The 12,693-nt window shown below is 47.1% G+C and overlaps 2 protein-coding genes across 2 annotated transcripts in view; one reads left to right on the top strand and one right to left on the bottom strand.

Moving 5' to 3' along the window:
• Positions 1–1,943, top strand: part of ATF4 (activating transcription factor 4) — a 2,858-nt gene extending 915 nt beyond the window's left edge. Inside the window, exons 2-3 of the mRNA XM_010075816.1 lie at positions 261–575; positions 999–1,943. Of these exons, the coding sequence (XP_010074118.1) occupies positions 359–575; positions 999–1,849 (1,068 nt within the window). The 5' untranslated portion in view covers positions 261–358 and the 3' untranslated portion in view covers positions 1,850–1,943. The remainder of the gene's footprint in view (positions 1–260; positions 576–998) is intronic.
• A 9,143-nt stretch (positions 1,944–11,086) lies between these two features.
• On the bottom strand, positions 11,087–12,686 carry RPS19BP1 (ribosomal protein S19 binding protein 1; the record flags this gene model as incomplete). The annotated part of the gene is made up of 3 exons (XM_010075817.1): positions 11,087–11,221; positions 12,201–12,298; positions 12,602–12,686. Coding segments are annotated over 3 exons (318 nt in total), but the record flags the coding sequence as incomplete, so codon positions are not given.
• Between the last annotated feature and the right edge of the window lie 7 nt (positions 12,687–12,693).

Consider the following 12,693-nt stretch of genomic DNA (forward strand, 5'->3'; position numbering starts at 1 on the left):
GGCGGGCGGCGCCCCTACCCATATTTGGGCATGAGGAAGCTGGGCGGCCCTTGGGAGGCTCGAACCTGGGGACTTGCGGCTGGCTCTGGCGAGCCTTTAGCAAGGAATTAAAAGTGTAAAGATGGTAACATGGCAGGCGAACAACAATCCCGGAACTTCAAAGTCTCTAGAGTACCATCGTACTCCCTGAAGTGGCATTGCTTTTCAAAAGCTGTTTTGCTGGTCAAACAAGTACTGATAAATTAAAGTTTTATTTGCAGGTTTTTCACGGCATCGCACAGCAGCACTGCTGTAGTCGAAAAAACCACCTTCTACTTGTCTACATCCTTCGACATCAAAGCATTAAAAACTGACGAAGATGAGCCTCTTGAACAACGAGATGCTGTTGGGGGATTTGTTATCCCCCTTCAGCCAGCCGTGTTCGGTGGCTGAGGAAAGTCTGGGACTCCTAGATGACTACCTGGAGGTGGCCGAGCCCCTCGGTTCGCATGGGTTCTCCAGCGACAAGGCTAAGGCAGTCTCCTCCAATTGGCTTGCTGTGAACAGTTTAGGCAACACCATAGATAGCAGCCAGGGTAAGGTATTATTTGTGTAAAATGCATCAATTACAATAACATGTCATATATGTAGTAATATTCTGTTCAAAAAACTAAATTGCTAGGTTTTTGTAAATGTGAAGGTAACCTCACATGCATACATCTGCTTGGAAAACGTGTACCACACTGCTTACACAATACAGAATTGCTGGTTACTGGACTGGCGTATGGTAAAGTGGCACTTGTGTTCTTTTAATAACATACCAGCTATTACAGTACTACTCTCTGGCAGAGGTCACAAGAAACAAGCATAACTGTATGTTTCAAATGGCCCTGAATTCTTCTGATGTTGGAGTAAGAGGGATGGAATGTCAGAGCAGCTGACAGCATTGTTTTGAGAAGCCTGAATTGCATTGGTTGCTGGTTTATTGAAATTATAATTTATTTTTTTTTATTGTGCAGAGGATGCCTTCTCTGGCATGGAGTGGATGGTGGAGAAGATGGATCTGAAGGAATTTGATTTTGATGCCCTGTTAGGTATGGAACATCTGGAAGCCACCGTCTCACCAGACGAGCTGATGGCCACGTTGGAAGACACGTGTGATCTTCTATTTAACTCTGCCATCCAGGAATTTCACAACAAAGAACCTCCACTGATACCTGACCTAATCACCCATGTCCCTGAATCTCCAATTGGAGTAGATCCAATGGCCCCATTGGCTTCCCTTTGGTCTTTTCCCCTCTCCCCAGGGTCTCTGACTTCTACTCCAGACCATTCATTTAGTTTGGAACTAGGTAGTGAAGTGGATGTTCTGGAAGGTGAAAGAAAACAGGAGGGCCCCACCTTTGTGGTAGTGATCACCAAGTCTGAGAAGGAGGAGGAGAACCATTCCGATGATAGTGGAATATGCATGAGCCCAGACTCCTACCTGGGAACACCCCAGCATAGTCCTGCCCATTCAGTTGGTTCCCCCCATGACAACCAGTTCCCTACAGATGCCAGCTGTGGCTCTGTGCGGTCCAAACCATATGATCATCCTGCAGAGAAGGCAGTGTCAGCCAAGATGAAGGGAGAAAAGAAAATGGATAAGAAATTAAAAAAGATGGAGCAGAATAAGACAGCTGCCACACGTTACCGGCAGAAGAAGAGGGCAGAACAGGAGGCACTGTCTGGGGAGTGCAGAGATTTGGAGCAGAAGAATCAGGCCCTGAAGGAGAAAGCAGATTCCCTTAGTAAGGAAATTCAGTACTTAAAAGATCTGATTGAAGAGGTCCGCCAGGCCAAGGGCAAAAGAGCTAGAGTCCCCGAGTAGTAGGGTAGTCAGCAGTTTCCATGTGCATGTATATAAGCTTGCTGCTAAAGCTGTGTATTGCTGTCTAATAAATTATTTTATAGTAAACTTGCAATTCTGCTGTGAGATAACTGGGTACTCGTGTCTTCAGAGGAGAACACAGTCCAATACACAATTGTTGGGTGCTGCTTGTTCCACTGGGTGATGGATGCAGTGGAAGGGTGTGAAGAGTGTTTTGAAACTGGTGAATAAATAAAGTGACTGACTGGCTTGTAACCATCCACAAGTTACATACATATGGTAACATGCTACAATGATGCAGATCATACTGAGGTGGCAAAGGTATAATGTCCTTCAAGGAATTTAACCTGGAGAGTCCAGAAGATAGAACTAGATGATCTAAGGCAGAAGATTGGTAAAAGACTAGGGTTGGAGGGTTTTGGTTTCAATCTCTGCAAACCTGGGTGGGGTTGCTCTTAATGATAGAAGATTTGTGTGCCAAAGTGTGAAAGATTTGGAGGCTTATTCAGGAAGTCATTGCAGAGCATCAAATTTTAAGGTGTAAACATAATTTGGCTTCTACTGAAACAAAGGAGCTGGTCCATGATGCTAGTTCAGCTCTGCTCCTGTGTCAGCCCTGCAGCTGGTGAAGGTGCTGATGTGCTGGAGCAGTGTGTGTGTGTGCTGGGGATTCTGGGAGGAGTTGTTGGCTGAGCTGCAGCCTGGCTCCTGGGGTTTGCCTTGCTCAGCGGATCCGTGGCAGGTGAGGTAACACTCTGCTGCTGGAGCGTGGTAACAGAAAAGATGGAATGTAGGAAAAGCCCTCAACCCTGCTGTGACGGTGATGCTGTAGAGCACAAAGATGACAGGCAGGAGCCTGCCTAGCAGGGTGGTTTCTGCCTGTAGATATTAGTGCCCTTTATTAGTGTGTAAACTTACAGGCTAGCCACTCAATGCAAGGAAATTCTTTTTGTGGTTGGTTCTAGTTCTGTGAGGTTCTGAATGTCAGTGAAGTTCCACATCCAGCATAGCTGTAGTCTGCTAATAGAAGCTTCAGGGTTTGGGACATGCCATTTTTAATCACATTCTGGGGAAAAGGGGGAGGTTTCTTTTTTTGGCCACTGATACCCAGGTTTAGCAGCACCTAATCCCTGCTTGGCCTGCTGGAGCCAGCTTTGGCATGTGGATGTGCACATCCTTCCCTGAGGAGTTAAGATTCCTTCTCACTTGCACTGACACGACCCAGTAAGCTGCCCAGCTCAGGCACCAGCGCATCCCAGCCTGGCTGGCACGCACACGTGGTGCAGTGGCTTCAGGACCAGCCCTGGCCAGTGCTGGGCTCCCGCCAGTGCTGGCACTGGGAGGGAGAAGGTCTCTAATGGTTTTAGAAAATCATTTGTCCAGTTGCAGCCTCACAGGGGTCCTGGTTTCTGACACTTAAGCTCCTCATGTCCTCCAGTTAGGGCTGTGGTCCTCTAGCCCTGTTAATTGCCCAAGCCATCAGCTGCTGTGTGACGGGATAACAGCCTAGGCTGTGGCACCCGCTGCCTGAAGGCTCCTCCTGCAGACAGGTGAAGTTGGTAAGTGCTGGCCGCAGGCAGCAGCATGCTGGCAGGGAAGGCTGAGCCAGGCAGGCCCTCGGTGGGGACTTGGTCCATCTGTGCTTGCAGCTGGTGCCTGGGTGACGTGGGTGCTATTTAAATTACAGTGAAAGAACTCCCTGTCAGGAGTTAGGGCTCATGCCACACTGAAAGTGGTGTGGGTAACTGAAACCCTCACCTTTGGTGTCACGACACACTGAGTTCCCTGTTGTTTGAGTAGTCTCAGCCCAGACTCCTCACCTTCATGGGAGTATCATCTGCCCCACCCCTCACCTCCTGGGCAAGCGCTCTGGCTATGATGCACGATATAAATGGGATGCACTGCAAACTGTAAGTCGCATTGCGATCCTGCTCGAAGTGCTGCTTTGTTCTCCAGAGTTCACTGGTGACTGCATGCAGGGACAAGGGACTGTTCTCCTTTGGGAAGAGCAACCTAATAGATTTCCTTCAGATCAGCTGGACCTGCCAGGCTGGGGACAGGATAATTAGAGGCAGGAAAGCCCAATGAGCAGGATAGTCTTTCCATTGATGGGTCAAATCTGCACCCGAGTTGACAATGTGCGTGGTCTCTGCTGGGCCACAGAAAACATGGTAACTGGCATATGTGTATGAGCAAGTGGCTTCTCTGTGCAGGCCAAAACCCTCCTCTCTTCCCCAGGCTGATCCTCCTTTCCAACCATGGGGCAACCACCTCTACTTCCCTTAGAGCCATTTGCAACTTCTGCTTAAACCTGACAGCAGCCTGGGCTGCGAGGGCAGCGGTTCCATTTTGCAGCCTTTACGCAGCTCCCGGAAAGCCTGGAAAGACTGTCAGCACATTTATCCCCCACCGCCGTGGCAGGGCTGTCTGCGAGCCACGTCTGACTAAAATAAATTTTTCCTTGAGTCCATGCTCAGCAGGCAGATGAGGCAGTGTCTGTGCTGGCCAGTAAATCCATTATTCTGGTTTCTACAGCCCTCCAGAGAGCATGTAGCTCCAATTTACCAAATTACACTCACTGCAGGGAAGGAAGATCAGAGCTGGAATGGGAGACGAGGAATGCATGACGCACCCATACTGCTTTGCTCTCTGCCCTGCATCCATGTGTGTATGTTTTATAGGACTCCTTGCAGGAGATCCATAAACCTGTCCTTAAAGAGTGGTTGGTGTCATCGGTGCTTGCTGCAGCTCCTAGCTTGCAGCTTTGCAGAGCAGCCAATATGGCAACCTTATGCAATGCCTGCTGAAGTGACGCCTTGTTTCCATACTTAGTAACTTAGTTAAGATTTTACACTGGCTAGAGATTAGGGCTGACTCTTCCTCTGTTTTTCAATTAGAATTTTCCTCCAGGCTTGTGTTAGGTGCAGCCAGCATCGCACCATTTGGCTCTGCAGCCCAGCAGCTTGCCCAGCCTACCGCAGGAGGCAAGGAACACTGAGGACAGCATCACATAAAAAACTCCAGCCCGTGGGAGAAAAAGTCTGATAGCCTCTTGGCTGGTGAGTGATTTTACATTTTGCACAAGGCAGGAGCTGTCTTTTTCTCACAGCCTCTCAGAACAAATGTGCTTCAATTGAATCCTTGTGACTTGCATATAGCATGAGACCATGTCCAGAAATAGATTGTGGTGCCTGAAATGCAGGCTTCACCTACCCCCGGAGGAGCCCAGTTCTGCTGCATACTTGGAAACAGCAGAATTCCCCTGGTCTACATTATATAAACAGCAGAATTCCCCCAATCTGCGTTATATAAAAGCTATTTGAAGTTGGCACGGCTGACGGGATTTCTCTCTCAGTTATTTTTGCTCTGAATTAAGGGCAGCGAAGTGGACTTTGCACACACAGTGTGCATGACCCTCAGGCTGATGATCCTGTAGCTGATTTTGTACTACATGGAAACTGGAGTACAGTATTCCCCCACACAACCAAACAACCCCTGGCTGTTCACTGCTTGCAAAGCTGCTCTTACAACATACAGCCTCTTCTCACGAGCTTGTTTCTGCTGTTATCACGCTATTTATAACTACCTTCCTCTTTGCCTTGCCTTTAGAGAGACCCAGGTGTTTGCACTTACTTCTCTTTGCAAATGAGAAGAGGAAACCACCACCGCTGACAACTTCTCCACATGCCTGTGTGGGGAACCAGATGCACCTTTGCAGCGCGCTTACAAAAATAAATCCCCAGCTGCAGTTCTGGAGAATGAAGAAAGAATGACGATAAAATCTTCCAAATAGCTTTTGCCCTGGCAGAAAGCCCAGAAATAGCTGCAAGGACAGGCTGTCCTTTGAGAGATGAATGCTCCCTCAGCACTGCTGAGATGGACTGGTAGAAAGAAAATGTGGGTTATTCTGATTGAAACAATTTCACGCAATGGTAGTCCAGTCACAGCCCCCTCTCCCCCAGACCCAAAGCCACGTATGTTATCTCCAGAGAGGAGTCACATGCCTCTTGAAAAAAATACAATCCTCCTCTCGCCTGCATTTCCCACAGCCTCCTTAAGTATTGCCTCACCTTTCTTTTAGGTATGGTTCAGCTTCTGCTCTTGGCATATCCATATACTTTCTCGGTTTTGAGATGTCCATTGCTTTCTCAGCCCTCACTGCTGTATAACCAGCTGCCTTCTCCACTTACTAAACTTGTTTCTAATTCAGAAAGCCTTTTGTCGGGGTGGGAAATCTATACATTTTAAGTCACCAGTTTTCTTTATCTTTCCATAGGCTTAGGCCTTCAGAAACAACAAGATCTGTATTGTCCCTCCTATGTGCATAATTTCCATCTTGTGTATACTAATATTTTCTTAATACAGTTCAAGTAGCTTCTGGAGAAAAACTGCTTCCTGGCTTCCTGTTCTCCTGATGTATTCACAGCCTTGCCGTGCAGCCCAGCACATACACTGCTGCGCTTCATTTCCAGTACAAAGACAGTCTTAGGGTCTTATCATGAACATCCCTTGCTGGGCCAAAAAAAAAAAAAAAGCTCGTCTTTGCTGACTTTCCCATTGAAATACTTCAAGATGTTTAGTTTGGTCTTGTGAATTATTGGAGGAGTTTGGTCCCCCGACCCAGGCAATACTATTTTGGCTGCTCAGGTATCCCAGGTATGCTGTCTTTGCATTATTTTCCGTGCACTCATGCAGCGTCACAGACCACTGAACAAAGCCAGCGCTACCCACAAACTCCAATTTCCCTATTACATAGGCGCGTGTTCTCCAAGTAATGGCTAGCTGCCTCTCATTTCTCCTGCAGCTGCTCTTTTCCTCTCTTTTACACACCCTTTTAAAAAATGGCAGGGAGTGAGTCCCAAGCGCAGCAGACGCGTCAGCTTAATTTATGTAGGCCAGAGAATCTTCTAGTTCTCTAACTCCTCTGCATCTCCATTGCAGTGTGTGGATGGTCAGAGAGAGTCTTTGTCTCCTATTAAAGGAGATAAACGAGCTTGCTGGCATGCAAATAAAGCAGCTCAGGACAGACCAGCTTGGCTAGATTAATGGTTAGCCCTGCTAACAGGTAATTCGTTCAGAAAAAGGTGCATGTAACCCTGTAGACAGCTGCAGAGCAACCTTCATGCTTATTCCCGCTGCCCCCACCAGCTAGTGGTTGGTGCTGTTAATCCTATTTAATACAACTATGGATAGACATGCAAACCTTTAATCCATCTCAAACCTACTAACCCTTCAGCCAGGCTTGGCTGGAGTTCCACATTTTGAGCTGTAAGCACACATTAGGCAGCCTGCCTTCTTTTACACACCTCGTTTTTAATTGAATTGATGGGTCTTCTCCTCTCAAAATGAGAAACTTCCTTTTGCTGTAACTTTTATTTTTTGAGTTATTCAGGGCACTGCTACTGTGCACTCCTTCTACAATAACCAGTCCTTTACCAAGGCGTTCAGGAGCCCGTTGGAGTTGTAGGTGCTGATGCTGTGTTAGTCATCAGTGAGACTAAAATGGAAGTCAGTCATGAAAAAGAAACCAGAGAGGGGATTCCCAAAGTTTTTTACGACCCCCCCCAACCTGGTTTTTCCCCACAGCTTTTTCAGCATTTCAAGTCTTGTTTGCCTGAGCAAGTTTTGCAGCCTGTCTTTGTTCATCGGCAGTGAGGTCTGTTACTGCTAAGTCATTTCAGAGGCAAGAAGTTGGTTAGTACTGAGCAAACTTGTTTTCTTGGTTTACATTTGCAGTCCTCTCCCCTCCCCATACACAAATAATGCTGATATTAACTGTTGTTGCTTTCTACACTAAAGAAGTAAAGACTCGCTGATACAGCACAGGCTGTATCGGCTTACATTAGCTTGTACTCATCCAAATTTTCCTGTGTGCTTTCCATTCATGTAACAGAGGGAGCAACAGGCCATTAACCGGCTTGATGAATCTTATTCACAATGAGCTAGCTCAACACTGAGCATCTGGGAAATGTTCTGCCTCCTTTAAACTGTTTCCCTGGAAAGGTTCTACCACATTAATAACACTCCAGAGCTTTTATTTGCATTTATATTAAAGCCGCTGCTGCTGCTGCCTCCCATTCTGACTCCCTGCTGCGTGCGGGTGGGGATGCACTGTAAGATGGCATCCTCCTCCTCCTTCCCTAGCTCAGCTACCACTATTTTCTGCTGCAGGATGCTCAGCTGGTGTCGCAGAGGTGGGAAGAGAGCCAGCAGCCCGATGAGCTCAGCCAGCACGCAGCCCTCGCCCTGCAGCCTGCAGCCGTGGGACGCCTCCCTGCACTGCTGCTCACAGCTGCGCAGGAGAGAAATGCCGTCCGGCAGGTCCGAGAGTTGTGGGCTGCAGTGTGTTAGCTTCCAGCGTGGGAACCGGAGGTTGGAGACCAAGTAGGAAAAGCAGCTATGGCAGCTACTCCTTCCCTGGCACCCTCTTCTTTCTTTTGTGGGGCAGCAAAATCTGCCTGCAAGGAACAGAGAGATGGCACAAGTTGACCTAAGATAGCCACCTCCCTGGGATGCCAGCACATGGAGGAGCTGGCATGCTCTAGGCATGACTGAACTGTAACATAGACAACTGAGAGTGTCAGAAGATGCTCAGCTTTAGCTTACCACCAGGGACATGCAACAGGCTGGTACCTATTTACCCTTCCAGTTTGAAGACATTCCCCTCAGGGGCCAAGTCCTGTCCTTATCTACCCAGTGCGCAGGTGGCACTGCTATTCTATCATAGGAGCTCCAGCTCTGCTAGAGAGTTGGAAAAATCGAGGCTAGAACGTGTCAGGTGTTTGCCCTTGCGAAAGATGGTTTATCTAGAGCCACCTGTTCACTTGTTTTATTTCCTCTTGCAAGAGAAAGTTTAATTTATTTAAGGATATTGTTAGGTGTACAACCAACTTTGGTTTCAGATGGCAAGATCCAGTCTGTCAGGTACTTTTACCCTCTTCAACAACACCTCATGGCATTCGGCCACAAGAAGTATGTTGATTACTTGTTTTGGCCCCAACAGTCTTTCCAGCCAATAACAAAAGCTCCCATCCAACCTTAAAACTCCACAGATCAGGGGAGTGTTATCCTTGGGGAAAACTGCTCTGGGCCCCACTTTAAAATTCCTCATTAACTTTGAAAGAACAGCTTTCCTGATTGCTTACATTTGCAAGCAAACAAGCCGGGTTTTGTACAAAGAGAACAAACCGCATTACCCTAGTGCTCCTTTCTGGAGCAACAAAGGTTGGGTTTGCTTTCCTCAGCCTGCAGAAGAAGGGCCCAGGCCTGAACAACTCCTGAAACGAGGGTGTGTAGGAGTAACTGGCAGAGGAGGCACAGGGGGTGACATGAAGGACATATATAAGGTCAAAGGAACTGCCAAATACTGAGGATGAGGGCTTGCAACAAAGTAACACCCCAGAAATCTACTGCTTTCAAAAGTCAAGTTGTGGCACCGCCAGCTTTTTGACACTGTTAATTGTCTCCATGACAGCTTCAGAGAGAGACCTGCGTGTGTTACATCAGCTCACGCACACTGCAGCTGGCACAGAGTGCAGAGGTTTTAGGGAGACACGCTGCACTCGTATTTCTCAACTATTTTTTAAACTAATAGTGTCTCCATTCTTTTAAGAATCATTCTCTTTTTTTTTTTTTTTTTTTTTTTTTACACATCTTTTTTCACTTTGAGAGTAAGAACAAACTGAAAAAGAAGGGAATTGGTCTTTGAACTGTTCTGTATTTACCACTTTTGGCTGCAGATAGTCAAACTTGATCCTATTACAAGAAATCCCCTCCCACATGCTATTACACAATTTACAGTACACAGACTTCAGTATGTTCACTGTCTCCCCTGTCTGGACCTTGTACATCTGGGTGACCTTCCCTCCCATGCAGAAAAGAGGGAAAGAACACAACAGAGGATGCGCAGACTTAAGAGGACGGCACCAAGAATTATAATCAGAGGGCAGGGAAAGGATACCAAATTCCCTCCAGTGCTGACATCTAAGCAGCTGCCGCTCAGGTCAGCCAAACCCCTTGTAATCAAACCAAGTCTAACCAAAGCTTGCCATTAGTCCTTCTTGCCTCTTCCTTTCCAAAGGGAACAGACTTCCCATCTTCTCAGGTAAAGGGCAGGAAAGGGCAGTGGCAGGAGCTCGCTAGCACCGTATTTACAATGATTTAGCAAGGAAGAGGGCCTGCAACAACACTTCCACCTGCTGGGCCCTCTTTTTGTTGCAGCAGTAGTCTAATAGAAAAAAAATTGCCCTTCAACCCAGCACCACAACCTCTGGCTCAGAAGATTTTTAACTTCATGCCAAGATTAACATCGGGGTCACAACCCCTCTGGCTACAGGAGCTGTCAGCACCCAGCAGTGGTGCCCTCCTGGCATTGCTAGAACCCCAGTGGGAGGCTCAGGTACAAGCATCCAAAGGACAACTTTCTCTGTGTAAAAGCCCTTCCTTGGAGAGGGGACACAGGGAGCAGGCAACACAGAAGAGTCATCTCTGTTCTGACCTACACTCATTGAAGGCCTGAGCATGTCAGATTAAATACATGCGTCAACATGAATCAGTGAGAGAGGCCATTCACACAACTGAGTCATCCTAAAGAGAGGGATGCTTGGATCAGAACAGTGACATGGTTTGTCTTCATCAATTGTAACCTGTCATAACAATCACTATTACAAAGGCAAAGATAGGCAGTGTCTGCAACAATTATTTAATCAAATGACATATACAAAGTTTTTGCAATGACTGAAAAACCTGACAGAGGCTGTCATAAGAACAGAAACTGCAAGACTACTCAGGTCTAACAGTCTTTTCAAAGCATCCTTCTCTTACGATGATTTATTCCTGCTGGTCCAGAACACTACTCCATTCAGATACAGTACTTTAAATGCTCCCTGCATTTACCTAACACAGGTAGCAGAAGCCTTACATCCTAAGGAAGGGGAACAAGATTTATATTTGGCTTGATTCACCCTTCTACATTAAGAATGCAAGAAATGCTGGCTGGAGAGAGGTAATTACAAAGACAATGCATCTCAGAGCCAAGACAACCTCCATGGCTCTAGCTGGCCAGTAACAAGTTCTGCACAGCTGCAGAGCTGCTCTGCAAGTGTGACATCAAAGCACTTGCTGCCAGAGGCACATCTGGTATGTACCATCTCAAACATGCCAAGGAAACGGCCAGTCCTGCGTGCTGAGTGCTCAGCTGCAGAAAAACTGGAGCTGCGAGAATCTCCGTCATGTTGTTTATGGTCTGCCAAAGTATTCTCTCTCAAATTTACGGAAATCTTCCTCAGTAAAGACAGTGCCCTCGGGCTTCTTCTTTGCTACCTTCTTTGGAGGCTGATCTTTGGACTTCCTGCCTCTGTTTTGAGCAAGAACCTTCAGATAATAAAAAAAGAAAAAAAAAAGTAATTGTCATTCAGACCAAAACACAAAACAGTGATTAATTTGAAGTTCACCCGCAGCATCCCTGCTATTCTACTAGTGCCCTGCTATATCCCGGAATGCCTCCAAAGAAAAGTGAGAGGCAATCACCGATGTTAACCAGTGCAGGTCACCGGGACAACAGCAAATACCAATGTAGTATTTGGAGTAAAATATGAAAAGTACTCTCTGGTAACTGTCACAGGGATAGAAACACTGATTTCAGTTCAAACCTTTCTAAAACTGTGACCTTCTTTTATCCTGTTTATCCATGAAACAACTTGAAAACCCAGCAAGTTGATGGAATTCCCTCAGCATTTTCTAATACTCTGTCACCTCCTTTCACAATCTCCAGCCTAAGAAACACTGGTCTAAACCACTTGGTTTGTTCATGTAAGTTAACAGCCTGTATCTCATAAAAATAGCCTAATATTCTAGCAGTGTCAGCTATTCTCCTCTTCAAAACCTGGCGTAGGGCTACCTTCTGGGGAAGACCACTGGTTAAATTCTCAAGTTATGAGAAACATTATTCAAGATGCTATGAAATTCCTATTGCATGAGCCAGCACCACATCTGGTTCCTTGCTAAATAGCCTCCAGCTACACAGAGGGTCAGTTCAATCGACAGTAAGGAGAAAGTCTGAACCAGGGCTTCTTTACCAGTGGGAGCTATGAAATATCTTTGATAAGCAAGGTGAACAGTTGTCAGTACATTTTAACTAGTATCAGAGAACATCATAGGGGGGCAAAATACCAACAAGTTTAAAGCTTAGTAAGTTGTTTTGTCAGTGCACACAGAAATTACTCAAGGCCACTTGCAGACAGAAACTTGACTCCTTTGCACAGGGTCTAAGCTGGAAGATCTGGGGATGATTCCCATTCACCTGTGTTCCTCAGCAGAAGCAGACCCCCAGAGAAAGAAGTGACAGTCTTACTTGTTCTGTGATGGCTTTGTTTGCAACAAATCGTCCCTTCAGCATGTACTGTAGGTTTGCTCTCAAGTGATTCACGGCCTTCTTCTTATGATACTCCTCTAGGGCAGGGTAGAATGAGACAAAACACATCAGCTGCTCATCCAGGCAGCATGCGAGGAGAGACACAGTAGCATCAGCAAGGTCCCGGGAGAAGAGACACCGCTAAGGTCAGAGATGGGGGTGCTTCCACAGATCAGGCTGTGTTTAAGTGGGGGACACCAGAAGGGCACCCAGGAGGAGGGAAGGGATGGATACAAGCGACCAGGAGGGAGCCGCGAGACACCACGAGGGGACCCGGTGCGAGGGCTGCAGAGGGCGGCAAAGCTGCTTCTCCCTCCCCTCGGCAGCGGGACGGGACTCACCTATCGCCGACTTGACGACTCTGCCCTTCACCGTGGCCTTGGTCCTGCCGGGCTCCGGCGGCCTTTTCCTCCGCCTCGCTGCTCCCGCCGGC

Source organism: Pterocles gutturalis, unplaced genomic scaffold (assembly GCF_000699245.1).
Source record: "Pterocles gutturalis isolate BGI_N339 unplaced genomic scaffold, ASM69924v1 scaffold38, whole genome shotgun sequence".
NCBI classification, from domain to species: Eukaryota; Metazoa; Chordata; class Aves; order Pterocliformes; family Pteroclidae; genus Pterocles; species Pterocles gutturalis.